This window comes from Cupressus sempervirens, chromosome 3 (assembly GCF_028749045.1).
Source record: "Cupressus sempervirens isolate cs-2001-9-10 chromosome 3, ASM2874904v1, whole genome shotgun sequence".
Classification (NCBI taxonomy): Eukaryota; Viridiplantae; Streptophyta; class Pinopsida; order Cupressales; family Cupressaceae; genus Cupressus; species Cupressus sempervirens.
This window is the reverse complement of record NC_143120.1, coordinates 823236030-823256827: the sequence shown is the minus strand read 5'-3', so window position 1 is coordinate 823256827 and position 20798 is coordinate 823236030. Positions and strand designations below refer to the sequence as shown.

General features: G+C 37.3%; 2 protein-coding genes across 3 annotated transcripts in view; one reads left to right on the top strand and one right to left on the bottom strand.

Annotated features, from left to right (window-relative positions):
* Positions 1–20798, top strand: part of LOC149569312 (RAD3-like DNA-binding helicase protein) — a 266529-nt gene that overhangs the window by 102432 nt on the left and 143299 nt on the right. For both annotated transcript variants that reach the window (XM_089822038.1, XM_089822037.1), the window contains exons 18-19: positions 19216–19273; positions 19356–19461. In XM_089822038.1, the coding sequence (XP_089678164.1) occupies positions 19216–19273; positions 19356–19461 (164 nt within the window). The remainder of the gene's footprint in view (positions 1–19215; positions 19274–19355; positions 19462–20798) is intronic.
* LOC149569316 (uncharacterized) lies at positions 4248–5312 on the bottom strand. The gene is made up of 2 exons (XM_089823424.1): positions 4967–5312; positions 4248–4834 (listed from the first exon to the last, which is right to left on the bottom strand). The coding sequence occupies exons 1-2, from the start codon at positions 4998–5000 to the stop codon at positions 4248–4250; spliced, it is 621 nt and encodes a 206-aa protein (XP_089679550.1). The 5' UTR covers positions 5001–5312.

Genomic DNA, 20798 nt, shown 5'->3' with positions numbered 1-20798 from the left:
TACCAGTCGCCCAGAAGAGGGGAATATATATATATATTGGAAAAACAACAAAAAAAACAAGCCAAAGTCATCGCACGGTCACTGTGATCGGACGGTGAAGTCATTGTACGGTGACTATCATCAGACGGTGAGTTCACCATCAACAAAAGATCACCGCTGTCATCCAAGAAATAAAAACAGTCGCACACCAATAAACACAGACACATTTGGGCGGAGCCATCAAAGCAGTCACCCACGGTGACATTAAGACTATTAGCGAGACACTTGAGAATAAATGTGCATCATTATCTCACATAAATGTGAGCTATTTGCATTGAATATTTTTGGCAAGCATTAAGCGTCGACATGGGGGAAGGTAAAGGAAGCTCGCAGAGAGTTATTCCGTGGACAAAGTGAGGCCGTTAGTGGAAAAGGATTGCTATGGAGAAGGAAAAGGCCACCAGTGGAAGAAGAGTGCTATTGGAGAAAGAACAAGTGACATACAAAGAAAATCTGAAAGCAAAGCCATACCATTGGAATAATCAATTATTGCAAGAAACGACAAAAGCGAGATGGTTATGGACTCAGTTAGAAAGCGAATCGCTTCCTGGAGAACAAAGGTAACTACAAACTTGTCGAGTTCGAGTTCTAGGATGACCAAGAACACTCAGATTTTGCCTTTAGGCATAAAAGTTGCAGGCAATAAAGAATGAGGCAAGAAGATGAGGAAACCGAAAGCGTCCACAATTCCGACCAAAGAGAATGTGACGTCACATACAATAATGTTTGAAGGCTTGAATGGTTTAGATTGTCGAGGGTGATGGTTCGAGAGTGCGGCAACACTAGACAACCAGGTTATTAAAGACAACCTAAGGCATGCGTAGGTGCAGTGGATGATACAAATGTCGATATTTTGCATCAAGGATTTTGAAGGCACTCTTCGAGCAATGATTGAGACCTTTGACAACGTTTCCATGAAGAGCATACTATCATACATGGACCACGAGGTAGTAGTTTCTTTCACACCATAAGAATTCAGGCGAGTTTTTGGCTTACCAACGAAAGGGTATAAAGTGGAGTTGAAGTCACAGAAATTGACTCTGGAAGTGAAGGATTTCTACATTTGGCTACTCTGCCAAGATGACCTCATAGAGGCCGAGAGGGAGTTGCTTAACAAGACTTCACAAAATAGGGGGATAAAGTGGTCATTTATTAGAGAGGCGCATTGGAGATGCTTGCTGGACTTGGTCAAAAGTCGGCTAACAGGCTTTAGTTGCGTGTTCAACATTTCATTTCAGTAGGTCTCCATCATGAATAACTTGCTGGGAGGAAGGGTTTATGATTGGGGCACATTATTAGCAAAGCACATGTACAAATTTATGACCCTTTAGCACAAGATGTTCTACATGTTGTACCACGCAATTTGATTGCTTATGGATGTCATGGTCAACCAGGTGCCGCATGACATTTTGACGAGAGAGGTCAAAGTAGTACCCGTGGTACCGGACGAGCCTCCTATTATGGGATGGCGATATTTGGACACGTTAAGTGATCAAAAGCAACAGGATAGAAGAGGTCCAAACAGGGGGCAGAGTCAACTTAGGTCCTAGGGATGCAGATAGTGGCTACCTAGAGACGTCTGAGGATGAGAATGACACAGAAGAGGACAAAGATGAGGAAGTTGAGGTGATTTCAGTAACCCCATTATTATTTACACGACATATGTTATCTAGCACGACTCATTTGACACTCATTGTGACTAGTGCCCTTGTTTTGGCATTTGGTCAGGTTAGAGGAGCAATAGATATGACCCCACTGATAGTGATGACAGTGAGGGTTTCAAGGGTGGCTGAGATTGCGGGGATGGAGGCCACTTCTGTGATAGTATCGACCATGATTGCAAAGAGCATTGTAGCAGTTGTCGATATGCCTCAGACAGTTGAAGATTTGGCCTAAAATGTGACAGGAGTCGGGGAGATTGCACGCAAGAGATCACAGGAGCAAGTCCGACTGGAGGTGATTGAGTCAGCTGTTGTGGTGACTATGGATGCCGCATTATTAGCTAATCCAATAGGAGGTAGTTCGTGGGTAAACATGGATGTGAGGATTTTGGAGCAGGAATATCATGCACCTGTAAGACAAAGCGTTTCATTGGGCCGTGCAGGTGCATACCTGACACAGCAACCACTTCCCTTTACAGTGCATGGACCTTCCATCCAGTCCCTTATGAGAGAGGACTCCCAATCAGAGGTAATGTTTTTGGACAATGATGTCCTTGGAGATGTCGAGGTACCTTTGCTAGGAGAGATGGGAGAACAAAGTAGAGTAGCACCAGGCAGGGAAGTAGAGAGTGTGGTGCAGGTAAAATGCGAAATGCCAGTAGATGATAGGAGGGATGCGGATGTACATACATACCTCCATGCTATTACTGAAGTAATGGATAGAAGCAGGTTGGTTGCAGAGGAGGTGCTTGTAGTATGATGAGAGAAGGCTAGGGAAAAGGCTCGGGTAGCAGCAGAGAAATCTTGGGAGGAGATAGCTACCCAACTAGCCACTCAGTAGATCGCTTGGGAAGTAGAATGTGCAGTACTAGTAGCGTAGGAGGTAGCCACACAGGGTAAGAGTATGGTGGAACATTAGCTGGCAGAGGCCTTGAAGGAAAAGGACGTAGCAAAGATAGCATATGATAAGGGGGCTGAATTACAAGAGTCACATTGATGTTGAAGGAGGTAGTCAAGGAGAATTCGGAGATATGCGCAGATCGGGATATTCTCACGCAATAGGTGTACCAGTTGTAGAGGAAATCTGAACGCTTCTACGACCCAACCATCAACTTTAGAGATGCTTCCTCCCCACTCTTCTTAGCTTGTCTTTCATATATGTATTCAGCATTGCCCCTATTTTGTATTTTTTGTTAGGAGACCTTTTTTTTTGGGGGGGGGGGATGTGTTAGCAATATGGCTAGGTAGATGTATGAGTGTTGTCATTTATGGCAACATATACTTTTGATATTTCATGATGTTATCAGAGTTAGAAAGTTGTTAAGTGTTAGACAGTTTGCAACATTACAAAGATAGATACAGTATGTATGAATGACAAACTTTGAGTGAGTTCATGCGTAGTTGAGGATCGATAGTTGACAGGGTCACGATGACGTACGTTAGTGCGCAGACCTATACAGACAATATGATGCAAGTTATAGTTAAATTACCAATTTAGGTAATCAGTAGAGTAGAACAGAGCGTAACAACAAATTGAAGTATACAACTTAAGGAATAATTTTGGGAGACAAAATAATTATTTGATCATGTTGGGCCGACATCTTCGATGTTTACCCAAAGTTATTTTAGATTTGGTCAAACATGTGTAAGCATCAAAGCCGACTAAGCAAAGATTTATTAATTTGTGAGATATAAGTAAAGATCATATCTTGTGCAGATAATGTGTGATACGAATGTGATGTGAACTATAGTGAAGAAAGCTTAAGTGATATGCAAGCCGTGTGTGATGCAAAATGTGATGTACGATCAGAGCAAGTGCGAGATACATCAGTAAGACAATATTGTATGTATATCTACTCTTGTGAAGAAACTTAATTGTATATTACATGTTAGGGCAGTGGGCTCTTCTTGCATACATTGTATTTGATCTACCAACTCCTCACAAGTTTGAGGCTTTTAATAGGGCTTAGTTTTCTAACAAGGACTCTAGACACTATATGTATTTCATAGACTCCTAATATGGTCAATCATAGTTTGAAAACTCCGTATCGGCCAAAGTAACGTGAATTGGAATCGGCACGGTCGAATCGAATCGTGAATCGGGGGTGAATCGCCGGTGAATCGGCGATGAATCGGCAAATTTGAAAAGACCTTTTAAATGTAAAGATTTTAACAATTTAAGACTTATTTCATGCACCCTTTATTGAATATAGCTTAAAAACATTATAACATCATCAAATAGAATCTAACATACATAAACATCAAACATAAAATCTATCACATACCTAACTATGTTATCATGATGTACTAAAATGTAAATTGTATGCTAGCTGAAGTAAATAAAAAACAAATGATCATAATGATTCAAATCATAGAATCAGTAAGATGAAATCATGAAGATCTATAAGACATCAAATCATAAATGTATGTATAAATCTAATATGAAGATCCATGAAAGTTTGAAACATATGTCTATCAGTATCAGTGATTCAGTATCACTATCAATACCTATACAGTGTAAACAAAATATAAAAACAAGGCTCCAGCTCAAGCCTCATCATCCTCATCATCATCCTTTAGCTCTGCTGCAGCCTCAACCTCAGCCTCCGAGTATCCAGTTTGCCTATGAGAAAGGCATGTAAGGTAGGTCCTAGAGAACCGTCGAGCCATGTCCCCTGCATGGGCAATGGGCTCATGAATAATGTCGCTAAGGCTTGCGTTTGTGCGTGCGCGTGTGCGTCTACCAATGCCTGAACGTGCTCTAGCTGCCTCCTTTGCCCTGGCCACAGCTTCAGCCTCTACATCCACTTGGTCAACCCATGCGCGGTCTTCCTCAGTGAAGACTGGGTCCACGGTCTCTGTGATCCACTCTAATTCTGGATCAATCTCCTCTAGAATGATCGGAGAGGAGTCAGCGCCCAAAATCTGTCTGATCCTAAGACGAAGGTTGTAATGAACAAAGACAAGATCATTCAACCTCTGCACTGTCAACCTGTTTCTCCTCTTCGAGTGGATGTGCTCGAACATGGACCAACTGCGCTCACATCCAGAAGCGCTGCTCGGCTGACCCAGAATGTGGATGGCAATTTTTTGAAGGTTTGGGGTTGTGGCCCCAAACATTTGCCACCATCTATCTGAAATAAGGAAAAAAACAAAAACAATTAGTCTCATTTACAAATTACAACTCTAAAATTAATGCATTATATAATCAACTTTAAGTTTAGAATCTAGATTCATGAACATGGAATATATTATTTAATTTTTACCTGGCTGTAGTGTTGTCTGAGCATTTATGGCCATCCTGCCAGAGAAAAGTGGCCCCTCCTTATTGTTGAACTGGTCTAGCTCAACAATCGCAGCAGCGCTATTTTCATTGCTACTCAATCTTTGAATCACTGTGTATAAGCCAGTGAGAACCTCCGCATCCGCCTTGAACTCAGGACGGAAACGAAATGCCGGATTCAGATAGTAAGCTGCTGCGTGGATGGGTCGATGGAGCTGATTCTGCCATCTCCTATCGATGATGTCCCAAATAGGGCCATACGTCTCCTGCACTCATGCATATTGGGCTTTGATGGCCTCCTTGGCCCTATCCATGACCTCATAAATGTAGCCCATAGAGGGCTTCTCGCCATCAGCAGTTCGTAGCAAAGCTACAAGGGGCTCAGTGACCTACATATAAAGTAAAACAAAAAAATTGAGTCAAAACTTAAATATAAAATAATATAACTTAAAGTAAAAACAAACTACTAAATGTTAAATTGCAATAAATTTACCTTAAGGATTTCTCTAGCGGGTTTCCAAAAACCATCCTCATCAAATATGCAATCCGCCACATCTAACCCTACAGTGGTCGTAGCATAGGAAGAGCAAATCCACTCCTGTCCAACAAACATGCTCCTCAATCCATCCTTTGATGTCAACAAGGACTGCAAGGTGATGAAATTCGAGGCAAACCTCGTGATACCTGGGCAAGCTAACTCCTTCCCTTTTGTGTACTTCCTCATTGTGCTAAGGACAAATGCATGATTATAAATGAATTTGCATATGTTTTTTGCCCTTTCCACACATGACTTGACAAACTCAAGTTTGCCAATTTCCTCCAACATGAGGTCAATGCAGTGTGCCGCACAAGGGGACCAAAATATGGTGGGGTGCCTCTCCATCAAAAGTTTTCCTACAACAATTTTAAGTCAATTAGAAACTCAAATTTCAAAATTCAAATAAATTTATTTTCAAAACTTGCAAAGTTAAAAGTTTACCTGCTGCAACATAATTTGCTGCATTATCCGTCACCACCTGGATCACATTTTGTTCCCCCACCTCTGCTATAACTTCCTCAATAGCCTCACATAAATATGTGGCATTTTTCACATGTGCGGAAGCATCAATGGATTTTATGAACATGGTATATCTTACAAGTAACAAAACAACGAATTATAATATTAAATGGATCATTAACGAATTAGCATTCAACAAATCAAAATTTACAGTGTATGTAGGAAAGTAGAATGATCAATCACCTCCACAGGATACAAGAAAATTGAGGAGTGTTCTATTCCTCCTATCGGTCCAACCATCAGTCATGATGGTGCAACCCTTTGCAATCCATTCTTTTTGGTTCTAGGTCAACCCTCATGTCCTCTACCATCTCATCCAGGAGGTATCCGCTCAACTTAGCCTCAGTTGGGGCTTTAAACCCCGGACCACAAATAGAAACCGCATCTATCATATTCTGCCAATAAGGAGCCCTGTCACAAATAAAAGTTTAGATGTCAAAGACTCAAATTATAAAACAAGTAGATATAATTAAAGTTTTACTTTTACTTTTAATTTTAGCTTTAAAGGAAACAAAGAAAAAAGAATCAATTACCTGGCTGCAATAAATGGAATGTTGCAAAAGTACCAAAATTTGCATATCTCCTTTTTGGCAGCATCGTGAATCTCCTTGTTCAAACCCATGCCCTCAAGCGTGGGTTGGGAACCAGGAGTAGTGCGGGGCATAAAGTAACTATCCATTCTGTTTTTCCGCACTGTAGGCTGCAATAGGTTGGTGTGGGACTCTGTCTCAGTATGTGATTGACTAGCACTAGCACTAGCACGAGCAGAAGAACTAGGATAAAAAGGAGGCCTAGAAGAAACCTCTCCAACACAACCTACGGATGCGGAAGCTGATGCAGATGGAGATGTGGATGCGGCTGCGGATGCGGGAACATGGGAACCAATACCCCTTAACCCTTCAACTTGCATTTTCCTATTTGCTTTGTCTTTTTCAATTTTTTCTAATGCCATTAAGCAAGTGCGTTTTGCCTCAGGAGTTTGGTGAGTGCAAACTGTAATATCGTGTCCAGGTATAGCAGCAATGTGGAATTTAAATCTATAAATACCCCCGAAAGTTTTTTTTTCTTTACAAAACATGCATTTTGTTTGATATTTGGTTCTTCCAGGAAACTCTTCATTATATTTCCAATATTCATCTTTTTTACCCATTGGAATTTGCGAAAAATGAGAGCAAAGGCTGCTGCAATAATTTTTTTAATGTAAAATATCAAAGTTTGAAGCTAATAAAAATTAGAAAACAACAAACCCTAGCTTGCAACTTAGTAAAAATAAAGAACATTCAAGATTTACACTAAAATTCTTGAAAACTATAGAAATTTAACAAAAAATGTATAATACACTAAAAATTTAACAAAAAATGCATAATACACTAAGATGCAAGAAAAAATATAAGCACTTACCTTTTGCAAGTGAGTTGAGGAGTGTTGATATTGGCTCCTTAATGCTCCCAAAGCAATTGATGGGCTCCCCATGATGGCCTGTTGATCTCTTTGGTGCTCCTCCTTGCCGGTTGGAAACCTATGGCTTTTGTTTTCTCTTTTTTTCTCTCACTTTTCCTCTCTTCTACTCATGCTTAACAAATAGAAGGCCCTTTAGGGTTATAACAAAGAGAATTGGTCAAAAACAAAGTGAAAAAAACAAGTGATTTTAAAAAAAATTTCAACTTCCCTTTTTACATGCCATGGGCGATTCATGGCCGCTTTTTCAAGGCAAATTTGGCGATTTTTACATGAATCGCCTGAATCGGCGATTCATGGCCCAGAAATCGGCGATACCGATTCACGATGCAAAAAAAATCGTCCAGCATGAATCTGGTCGCAGAATCGCCGATTTAGGCAATTTTTGGGCGATTCTTGTTACTATGGTATCGGCAATATCTCAACCGACCCAAAATTTTTGAAAAACTTGGAATCGGCAAAAACTTAGCAATAAATCAACACTTTTATCGAACATTTGAAAATATAAAAATTCTTAAAATATTCTTAAAAACGCATACATAAACACCAAATTTGTAGAATATATAATAATTTGAGATATTGACCATGTCTCATTCAAAGTTTTAAGTTAAACATCTAAATTTTGTATTAACAAGTAGATTAATAATTATTAATATTAATAAATTTAACTATATGTAATAGTAATACACATTTTTAATCATAATGTGAATTTTTAGTATTTATTACTGTGTATTAAAAAGGACTTATGCGACACTGTCTATAGAATTATATATATTATACATATTACATATTACATATTAATAAAAATTAAATCATTACAAATATTGTATAATACTATAGTTATAATTAATAAACAATGAACATATTAATATATAAAACTTTTAGTTTTAACTATAAATGCATGGAGATCCTTTGGCAAAATATCTAGATTTTGCACGTACGACCATGAAATGGAGTTGCAGGGACATGAAATGCAGTTGCAGGGCCATGAAATGTAGTTGCTCAAGTATTAATTGCACATCAGGGTCAAAAAATGTGGTCACCTAGTCGGGGGATGAGCAGAATGGAGTCGCACGAATGAATAGAATGGAGTTTTCAAGACAAATAAACCCTAACTCTCGGGCTAAAACTTTAGTGTCAATTTAATAATATTGTTGCTCATGTTTGTTGACTTTTTTCAACTTTTTTTGTTCGCGATTTGGCGGGTTTTATAGATGCAAGTTATAAAATATTTAACAATATTCAGCTGTGGGCAAAAGATTGTAGAATACTGATTCACCCTTGCCCCTCGCCCCACCTCTCAGTATTATCTATTGCTAACAATTGGTGTCAGAGTACAGTTACTCTGAAGAGGCTTAATAGCTTGAGTAAGATCCCTACGAATATGGAATAGTTGAAGAGAAACCTTGAAGAAGCTCTTGAGCAAATTGATCTCCTTATTGAAGAAAGAGATAACCTGAAAGATAGGTATGGGGATGCAAAATTTTACATTGGAAAATTGAAAGACAAGATTGATGCTCTGAAATCAAAAAGGAATCAAATAAGTAGATTAGTGACAATGATGAAGTAGGAATTCTCAAGAAAGAAAATGAGATCTTGAAGCATGAGTTGAAAATTGTTGAACTTAAGTTAAGTCTTAAGAAAGATGATAGCAAAACTGAACCTGATCTAAAAGTTGAGAATGTAGACCTTAGATCCCAATTAAGTCAAGTAACATATGAGTTAGACTCTATTAAGATAGGACATGCTGGGTTAGAAAAAGTACAAGACTATTGTGAAAGGAGAATTAACATAAGCTAAACAGTAGTTAGAGAAGCTTGATTCTAGTAGTGAGAAAATTGATGAGCAAATATTTTACCAGAGACCCTCTTATGATAAGACAGACCTTGGATATTTTATTGGAGAGAAATCAGCCAAGAAAGTTGAAATTAATAAAGAACCAGGTCCAGTTGTTGAGTTCTCTAAAGAATCTGATATAAGTAAGATTGAATCAAGTATAACTACTGAAGTATCTAAAGAAATTGAACTAGTTGATTTGTCTGTGAAACATGATGGACCTAAGCAAGCTGAGTCATCTAAGAAAGTTAGACATGTATTCAAAGGTAGATGTTTCATATGCAATGAAGTTGGTCATATGAAGAGAGATTGCACAGGTAACTCTTTTAAACCTATTACTAATTTCTAATGTTATAATTGTCATGGTTATGGACATAATGCAATAGATTGTAAGAAACCCAAGTTTGATAGTAATAATGGGAATAGTAGAATGTTTAGGAATACTAACCTTGCAAGTGATGAAAGAGGAAGATCACAAAGCAGATCTAATGATGGAGAGGAATCTAATGGTGAAAGGAAATAGTTTGTATGTTACAAGTGTAACAATCTTGGACATATTGTAAGGAATTGCAGATCACTTGAAAGTCGGAATGGAACCAATCGGAGAAGGAATGCACCTGTATGTCAATTATGTAATAACTTTGGACACATAGCAAGATTTTGCAGAATGTATAGAAGGAACTTCAACAAGAATCCTAATTACAGAAGAAACAATAACAAAAATGATAGAAGAGATGGTAATGGTAGCGACAATAGTCAAAAGGAAGCAATTAAAGAACATGATGAATTCAAGGAAGCATTCGTGAAAGCAAATAATCCAAAAAGTTCTCATACAATTTTGGAAGAACAGTATTTTGATGCACTTGATGGGAAATTGAAGTCAGTTTGTGACTCATCCTATTTGAATTAAGCATTTTCAGAAGAGGCAGAGCGTCAATTAATCAGAACCAATGATAGATTGCAAATTAGACCTTGCGTAATCAACAGAAGGTAGATGACATAGAGAGGAAGCTATGGTCAAGTGCGCAAGCATTATGATGGTCGCAGTAAGTTGTACTGAAGAAATCGAGTTTACTGGTAATCAGTGAAAACTTTTGAAGAAGAAGAAGATGCACATTTAATGCAGAGTTAAAATTGAAATGATTTAAGGATTGCGAGTAAGATATTCAATACCATTTGATCATATGAAGAGTTTGGAGCAATTAGTGAGTGATTTGACAATGAATTCAAGTGCGAAGTGAAGCGTTCGAGTGCAAAGTTGCATAAGCCCTAATACACAATATTAAAGGTATTTTACGAAGCTTTAAGTTGGAATTTTCAGTATCATTATTAAGTAGTATGGCAAGCCAGTCAGTTTGTGATATAAGTGAGACCTAGGTATAAACTCAAGAAGCACCTGTTTGTTTCTCTTATTGATGATCCGTTAGGAGTGTTTTCTCAAATCCCGCCAAATGTACTTCATGTAAGAAAGAGAGTAGAAGCTACATTCATTGTAAATTGAGTGTTGGAGATGAAGATATTCACAAGGATTTAGGAGTTGTGTAATGGAGACCCAACCCTTAAAATTTGAGTATGCATACCTGAATGAACTGAACCTAATTAAGTATATGTTTTACACGTTTTTCAATAATCATGAGTGGAGTAGGATTATCCTAAGTCGAGTTCATGAAGAAATGTTTTGGGTAGGTGATGTGTCTATTGTAATTGACAATGACCTAATTCATAAAGTTACAGGTTTAAGCAATGAAGGGTGTAATCTAGTGAATGACAGGAATGTGAGGAAGACAGTTGAGACCAACCTGAAAACTAAGCTTGATGGAAGGAATATGAGAGTTGATCTGATCCAGGACAGTGGAGTTAGAATATTGAGCAAGATTGTGGGATATAAACTGAATCACAGTTCTAGAGTGAACTCTGTGCCAACAGGATTTTTGCATGCAACTTATGTAATGGCAGTTGAGAAGAAGAAAGTAAAGATGTGTGAGATTGTCAAAGTGCAGTTGTTGGATAACATTGTGAAGTTGAAGAGGGCTAAGAATGTAGTCTTTAGATTCGAATCTCTACTAAGACACTTATTTTTCTATGCAACCAAGCAGTTTCCTGGTATGACAAGTTAGGACAATAATGAGTATTCGATGAAGATGGTTACATAGTGTTACAGGGCTAGACTAAAGAATGTTAGAGATAGAGACATTGATAGAATGATGAAAAGCTTTCAATAAGAGATGAAGCAAAGATATAGAATCCCTCCCTCTATGGTGGAGAAGTATAAAGATGAAATGAGTGAAGAACTCATTGAAGGATATGCACAGATTATTATACAGTTAGAAAGGGACACTGAATGTCCAAGATGGGGTACTTATGAAGAGAAGATGCATGAAGTTCATTTTGAACTTCATTGTAAAGAAATCAAGAAGAATGTGGAAAAGAAGATTGAATCCATTCTTAAGGAGTTAGGCATGACAAGAGAAGAATTCAATGAAATCAAAGGTATAGCTTTGGAGATGAAAGCCAGTGGGCAATTTGAGGTGTTGGCAGCCACATCTATTGCCGTTGCAGCACCATCTGTGGATGTGACAGTAGCTGGGTCTACTTCACAAATACCTACTGCACCTTATGCAGCAGTTGCACAAGTACAACCAGTTAGAGTACAAACTGATCAGCAAAAGAGGAAATTTGAAGATGATGTATTTGTTGAACAAAGAAAATTAGAGAGATTGGTGAAGGTTAAGCAGGAACCGACACCATCTCCCAAGAAAACGGTCAAGCAAACCACTAGTGGACCCAGAAAGAGGAGAAAGACACTGCAATTCAATGAGTTTGAGGAGTGCGAGGAAGAGACTGAAGAGAAGCCAATTGAACAAGCAAGTGGAGAAGGAAGGATACTGACCGGTAAGAAAGCCTGGAAACCTGAAGTTGAGAATCTGAATATGTAGATTATAAATAATGATAGTTTTGTTTAATTGAATAAGTATTATAGTTTGTATAGTAACATGGATAGGAGATAATTAGAGAATGCTATAGTGAGGAATATGATTTTGAGAAATAAGAGATTTGATAGCATCCAAAATAAGATTCTAGAAGATTTGTACAATAGATTGCTAAATAGGAAGAGAAGAGTAGTAGAAGAAGATACTAAATTGAGAGAGTATATGATTAATAGATTGTGTGAAGTAAGAACAAAGGAAGATATAGAAAAGATCTTGAAAGGTATTGAACCTTTGCTAAAGAACAAGAGAAGAACAATTCTTCTTATGGGAAGCAACTATGAAGAGCTTAAGAAGGAAACTGAAGAAGCTATAGTAAAATATATGACTTCCATGCCTAAGATCACCAAGGAAAGTGTGCAGCCTGGAACAACAAGTCCAGTTTATGTGGAGGCCAGTACTCCTACTGAAGGTGAAGAAGAAGTTGAAGAGGCACAACAAACTTATTCACCTCCTTATATAGTTATTGGTACTGAATCCATGCAAGTGGATAGTGCGCACATAACTATAGATGCTAAGGAGATTCCTTTTGCAGGATATGGATCCAACATTGTTGGCAATATTACTGCTTATTCTAGCTCGGATGAAGAGGATGATGAAAAAGCAAAGAAAAGTGCAAAAAAGAATAAGGAGGAAGAACAAGAGAGAAGGAAAGAAACAAAGAAGAAGAAAGCAAGAAGCGAAGAAGAAAGAAAGAGAGTAGAAGAAGCTTTTGATTTGAAGCAGAAATGGAAGATTGTGATGCAAGAGTCAACATTCTTGCTCAATCTAAAACATGTGGAAATAGAATCTAGGAAGTTAGAGTTTCTGCATGAAGCATCTCATGTTGTACCAACAGTCACACCTATTGCAGCATCAACAGCTAGCCCAACATCAATAGTCAAACTATTGCCAGTAATATTAGATGATGATGATGATCAGAAAGGATTAATGAGCTCTTTGAGCAAACTTCTTGAGAAGAACAAGTCTATAAAGACCTTGGAAAGAACATTGGCAAAAGTTCTAGACAGGATGCAAAGGATTGTTCACACAACTATCACAAATCTGGACTTATAGGTTAAGGTGGAAGAATTGGTGAAATCTTTTGATGAAGAATTCACAACTTTGTCTTATATTGCTTCAGTTCAAGCACAGACGAAGCATGATGCATCATTGTTTGACACAGTATGCAACAATATTAGGAATGACTTGCAGGCACTGAATGTGTGCATTAAAGAGCTAAGGAAAAGCATTGATGAAGGAAAGAAATTGTATGGACAATGTGCAATGTCATACAATTATCTATCAGATTTTGATAATTAGATCAAAGGCCAGATGAGTGAGCTTCAAACACTCACTATCAAATTGCAACAACCAGAGGCAAAAATTGAAGACTTTGGAGCAGAAATGGAGAAAATTCACAATGCTATTAGAGGCATTGAATCTGACGAGAAGGTAATAAAGAGATTCTCTGTCCTTCGAAAATATTTATCTCCTAATATTGTTATTTTGTAGAGGCAATTGGAGGAGTGCCTTGCAGCGAAGGCACCCTATGATAAATTTGCCTATATTGACCTGAGCGCAGTTGAAGTGGCATCCTATGCATTTGTGCACTCATCTGTATATCTGACATAGTCAAGGAAAATTGGAAGGACTTTGACAAGCTTAAACGTGATTTTACAGATTGCATATCCAGAATGTCAAGTTGATCAGAGGCAAGCAACACAATTTTGTGGGTATAGATTTTTGACACCTTTGCCATTGATGTCGAAGGGGGAGAAGTATGTAAGGAAAATTGTACATGTACATGTTTGTTTATGTAAAGGAAGAAGTATGTATGTAAGGGGGAGCTTAGCTATGTATCATTGTAAAGGACTGATAAGGAATGTAATGATCCACCAAAACATGAATAAAATTTTTTGTTTTGAAGGCAATTTTTGTGTAATTACTTTTTGTATTTATTTTGTTTTGTATGACATCATTTTGGGACTTAGCCAATTTTCCCAAAGGTTGCCATCAATGCCAAAAGGGGAGATTGTTGGCAATATGGCTAGGTAGATGTATGAGTGTTGTCATTTATGGCGACATATACTTTTGATATTTCATGATGTTATTAGAGTTAGAAAATTCTCTAAGTGTTAGACACTTTACAACAGTACAGAGACAGATATTGTATGTACGAATGACAAACTTCGAGTGATTTCATGTGCAGTTGAGGATTGATAGTTGACAGGGTCACAATGACGTATGTCAGTGCGCAGACTTGTATAGACAATACGACGCAAGTTACTGTTAAATTACTAGTTTAGGTAATTAGCAGAGTAGAACAGAGCACGACAATAAATTGTAGTGTATGGCTTAAGGAATTATTTTGGAAACAAAGTAATTACTTGATCATGTTGGGCCCACATTGTAGATGTTTACCCAAAGTTATTTTATATTTGGTCAAATGTGTGTAAGCATCAAAGCCAACTAAGCAGAGATTTATTAATTTGCGAGATATAAGTAAAGATCATATCTTGCGTAGATGATGTGTGATACGAATGTGATGGGAACTATAGTGAAGAAAGCTTAAGTGATATGCAAGCCGTTTGTGATGCGAAATCTGATGTATGATCAAAGCAAGTGTGAGGTACAATAGTAAGACATTATTGTATGTATATCTACCCTTATGAAGAAACTTAATTGTATATTGGATGTTAAGGTAGTGGGCTCTTCTTGCATATGTTGTATTTGATCTACCAACTCCTAATAGGGTTGAAGCAACTCCTAACAGGGTTGAGGCTTTTAATAGGGCCTAGTCCTCTAACAAGGACTCAAGACACCATATGTATTTCATAGACTCCTAACAGGGTTAATATCCTTAACAAGATTCTTTTGTTTAGTGGATCATCTTGTGGGTATCATCCACACTGGGGTTTTCCCTTGGCCAGGGTTTCCCTAGTTAACAAATAAGGGTGTTATGAGTTCTCTTTGTGTATGAGTTCAACATTGTTGGTTTACTTTCATATGCAAGTTATAAAGCATTTAACAATATTTAGTTGTGGGCAAAAGACTTCAGAATACTGATTCACCCCCCCTTTCAGTATTATTTATTTCTAACAAGATGATGTTGTCGGGAATAATTGTAACCTTTGGGAATAGTTTGTAAACCTTTGGGAATAGTTATTAGTAAGTGTGTAAGTTGTCCAGTACCAAGGGTAGTAGGAATGTGACGGTTGAGTCACACCCCTTTGGGTACTATCTGTACACCGCCTGAGTGACATTAGACAACAATTAGAAGTATATCATCTTATATTGCTTTGTCATGAAGATTAATGGAATTAGCAGTTCAGTTTTATGAAACTCGGTGTTACATTCTTTACTTTTCCGTTATGCATTAACCCTGTTTACCCGTGATGGTAAACAATTCTTGCTCTTTTTGAGATAGCTAGTAACCTGTAAGTGTAAACCCAATGAATTTTGTTTCTATTTAGAAACTGCCTCCAACTTGTCTTTAAGACAATACCTCATCATACATACTACCTTTGTCTCGATAACCCTTTTATTCATCATACTCAGAAGTTGCATCTTAGTGAACCCTCTCACTGGACAAATCAGCCTTTGCTTTCTTTTTAACTGACAGATGCTTGCTATATTTCGCCAACAACTCTTCTTGCTGCTGAAAGGTTTGGTTCAATTATGATAAGCATTCTAACACATGTGCGTATGATGTTGTCATCTTCTTTTGAAGATAATGACCTTCCATAATTCTGAAAAGTGACCCTCAGCCTGGCAGGATGCACATCTCCAATACCACTGTAATATCCCCAGCTATTGTCTTCCAAGATTTTTGGTTTTACTTCAATTTCGCAATGGTTAACTAATCAACCATTTTGTCAAACAATCTATATGTATTATGCTATGCTCCACGGGGACGCGTCCCCTGCCTCTGTACCCTAGTACCCGTACCGGGTACGAAACGGGGACGCGGGTACGGATTTTGGCCGTACCCTGCGACGTCCCTTTTTTGAAGAATTCAGAAACGTCCCCGAAACGGCCAATTTTTTTGGGCAGGAAACTTGGGGACGGCCAGCAGTATCGGGGACAGTTTTGCCGTCCCCTATCCGTCCCCGAAACTGCTGGCCGTCCCCTTTTTTCCAGTCAATCTGGTAAAGGCAAACCATCCCCAAAAAAAACATTTTTTCCTAATTTTTGTTGTTCGTGTGGCCCCTAGTCATCTTAAAGACATAATAACAATATGCAACCCATATTTGGTCCATTAAAACACTAACTCTTCTACTCATTTTTCGATTTAACATACTTGCTAAGAGGAAGGAAAAAAAACATAAGAGCAGTAGCAGCAATGAGCAAAGATTGTGTTTAGTGAGGCAAGACTGCGTTCGGTATTTACTATTTACCAACTATTTTAGTTGGACTTCTCTTTATTTCATTCTGATTTCAGCATGATACTTGAAGCCTTTAGGCATTTTAATTTTTGCTATATATGTATGTGATATTGTTATAATGGAAGCACTTAGTATTTGCCATTTGATAATATTCCATGTATTTATCTTCTAAAATGTCTATGGTGAATGGTTTATCAATGTTATGATATACATATTTGAATTTTGTCTCTATATTAAAAAAAATCCCCTATGTTTTTAATCGCCGTCCCCTGATGTCCCGTCCCCTAAATTTTGGCTTCGACCCGTACCCGTACCGGAAACACGTCCCCGTCCCCTAAAACGTCCCCGTCCCGGAAACTCCGTGGAACATAGGTATTATGTAATCAATATTTAACATTTCTACAAACAAATTGTTTTCATTCTAAAGTTTGCAGGTTTGTACATTTAGAATTGTCTGAGGAAGTTTTTGTGATTGTAATGAATGATCCAGAATCTTGAAATCAATCTAATAATCATGGCTTTCCCAATAACTGTATATTCATTGAGTACAATAATAGTTCCATTAACCAGATATAAACATACATAGAATGATTGATTTACTCTGACTTCATATAGCACACTCCAACATCAATGTGAACACAGCATAGACTGAATTCTTCAATGCTCAGATCACCTAACTTATGCCCCATCAATTGAAATGGCTTTATAGAATATGCTCAGAAACTGTTGCAACTGAAGGTAACAAATGTAAAGGTGCTTGAATGAGAACTACCGTCCAGCCTGCAGATACTTTGTTCAAGGAACCAATGAATTCTTCAGACCTGATGCTCCCACTAAATGAGCTGTGAACTCTTCTCGGTATCCCCTGCAGTCTCAGTTCATCATCAACATCTGGTTGTGATTGGTATTAGGCTGCATTTACCAATGGCCAACACTAGACGTATCTTTAGAATGAAGAGTCTCCCATCCAGACACAGGTACATATCACTAATTCCCCAGCGTTGTGTTTCACATATTGCATGGGATTAATATGCTTTGCAACCACAATGGTTTTCTCCCTTCGTATGAAAGCTTAGCAGATAAACTTGTAGGATCCTTCAATTATTAATTCTCCTTCCTATCAGCTCATGACACTAGCAAATATTAATCCCTATTAATCTGGACCAGCTTAATATGTTATATTCGCTTCAAGCTTCATAGGACATATTATTTCTTCCCAGCAACCAATGAACTAATGATATTAAAGGCTGATATAGTTTGCTTCATAAGTACTTTAGCTCAAACTATTGTCGTGATTATTTTTATAAAAATATTTGATCCCGGAAATATGAAATATAATTGCTCAACCACAAATATTTCTCCTATGAACAATATCTCTGAATAATTTTTTAATAAAACAAACAGACTCCCTTTGACATTGGCAGATAATAAATCTCCCTAAGATTAGTTCCCAAATATTTATCTTTGCCAACTATAGGGACTTATTTATTCTGCAGATGCCAAAATAATAAACCTAGAATAAGCTCAAACCAAATATGTTCCCAGAAATTATAACATCAGGAATCAATAACCTTATTTCTCAAAGTAAATCAATAATTTTTTTCTGACTGCAAGGGTAGACTCCATTGCGAATTCACTGCATTCGTGAATCTACTCCAAAGAAGTAAAACTAGGGTTTCCTCTAGCCCTTCTATGAATCTGCTGAAGGTTTGCATTCTTAGAGATTCAGCTAATGCCAAGCATTAGACAAATTCATATCAAATGCTATAAATCTGAACATAAATACAGTGCAAAGTGTTTCTTTTATAACAATTTGATGAACTTCTAAAACTTCCCTTCTTCGCCTTACTACGTAGCTTCTACAATAAGCTTGAGAACTTTATTAATTAAAGTGACGTATAATACTATTTTTTTAATTAGAAAGTCAGCTTAATTAGATTAATTTAAATAAAATCATCTCTTTAATATTTTTTTGTTTGGATAACTTTAGAATATTAATTTAACTAATGTATTTGTCAAATTTTTGGGGGCATTACAGTGGAATAGTCAACACTCCTTTTGTTTGAGATTTCAGGATGTGCATAATTAATACTGATTCTCATATATTCATTTGAATACTACAGGAGATTGGAAAATGTGCAATGTGACTTGCTTTATGTGTTAATGTTGATGTCTATGATGCACATAGAAGCTCTTTTTTGGGGTTGTCTGCAAATATCTTTTATTTCTTAGGAATCTAATAGAGTAATTTTGCTACAATTTAGTGCCTCTTTGGTACCCTTGAATTGGTATGCAGTAGTTGAGAGACTAATAGATAGGTACAAACATCCTTTAAACTAGGTATTGATTAAATAATTTTTTTAAAGCATTATATTATACAGATGAATAAGTTATATTAATTAATGCGTGACATAAATAAATTTTATTAACTTGTACATGACATAGTCAATCAGTTGAAAGTTAATGATACCACGTGGCTAAAAGGTCAATGTTAGTAACCACTTTCTATGTTTGCGGAATTGTGCAGGTTTGCACACTCCAATACACAAATTCAGATGTCTCTTTGGCTGCGACCTCATATTAAGGTAATTGATAAGACAGCTTGGATGTTTTTTGAACTTTCATCTATTTAGGGTTGTGCAACAAGTTATTGTTGTTTTTGTGTAGTGTTATCGCAAGTTTGGAGATGCAGCTTTTACATTGACCCGATTCTTTCGAGACATGAAGATGCCTCTTGCTTCAAAGAAAGAGTTGACAAATGGCACAGATAGAAGTATGGCTTATTTTATGCATAATGTCTGTTGTCTTTTCCATTTATGCAGGACAGCTGTGGTAACATATGATTTGTAGATGTAGCTCTTATTTATGTCTTTACATGCCCTATGTGTGATTTGTTTGCATAGATAGATGTTTGTTCTGCATATTATCTTATACATTCCATGTATACTTTGTACATCACAGAGGAATACTTCAGTAGAAATGGTAAAAAGATATAAATTCCAGAAAGGATCTAAAACAGTATAACAATCAATTTTAACCTTGGATGCAAAAGATTTCAAAATCCAGTTTCTTATCTCAAGTTATAACATCATCCGTCCAGGTGGGGTGAAAAAGTCCCGTTTCTAGGTTGTTGCAACTAGAAAGATCAATACTGACATTAAACCTAATGCTAAAATGAAACTGTAAGGAACTACCATACTGATAGTGACTTTTGTCGAGGCTTCATGGATTACTAGTACTACTGTATGAAGAACAAGAAGATAGCTCTTGTGTTTGACCACAATGTCTCCTATGAAATGACAAACATATTTCAAGCGAATTTCTGCAGAAGACAAGCAACTTTCCAGCGTCTTCGCATTTCCATAAACCATCTGCATCAGTTAGGTCGATGACCACCTATAACTGCCATGAAGTTGGTAATTTTAATCGTCACATGTTCTTTATCAAGACATTAGTCCTGTCATTTACCTTTTGTTAAATGGTATTAACATTGTCTAGTGCGATGTCCCAGCCTAAATGCTGCTGTGGCGATGATTCCCATTGGGTGTGTACCTAAGGATTGGACCCACCCATGATCGGCCAGCCACATGTCCACGATGGAGTTGGGTGGTGCTGACACTCTGGTTGGACTAAAATTTTTCTCTTTCTGTGCCATTCACCATTAGTCCAGACTTTTAGCATGGTGTTTGGCTTGCTTGGGATCAAAGCATAATCCTGCCAGCCTGAGGGTTTTGGGCATAGTTCCATAACTCAAACTCGGCTATGACTTGACAAGGTCAACTTGTGACTCAACAATGACTCGGCTGTGACTTGACAAAATGAAAAAAACCCTTGAAATTTAGAGATGTTTAATGATTTTCAACTTGTCTCATGCACCCATTATTGAATAAAGCTTAAAGACACTATAACACCATGAAATAGAATCTAATGTGATCACATTATAAACATGCTCCAATCACATTAGTACAAACATAAATTGTAGCTGAAGGAAATAGAAAACATAGATTTGGAAAATTATAAATTTGTTACTTGTATATAAAATCCATGAAAATCACAACATCAAACATTCCCAAACATATGTGAACTAATGAATGAAAGTTTTTAATAACA

Bases quoted from the DNA above. Each gene is read 5' to 3' on its own strand.
- LOC149569316 (XM_089823424.1), bottom strand. From the start codon at position 5,000: ATGGCCATAAATGCTCAGACAACACTACAGCCAG. The intron at 4,835-4,966 runs GTAAAAATTAAA...TCCTTATTTCAG, and splicing joins TCAGACAACACTACAGCCAG to ATAGATGGTGGCAAATGTTT.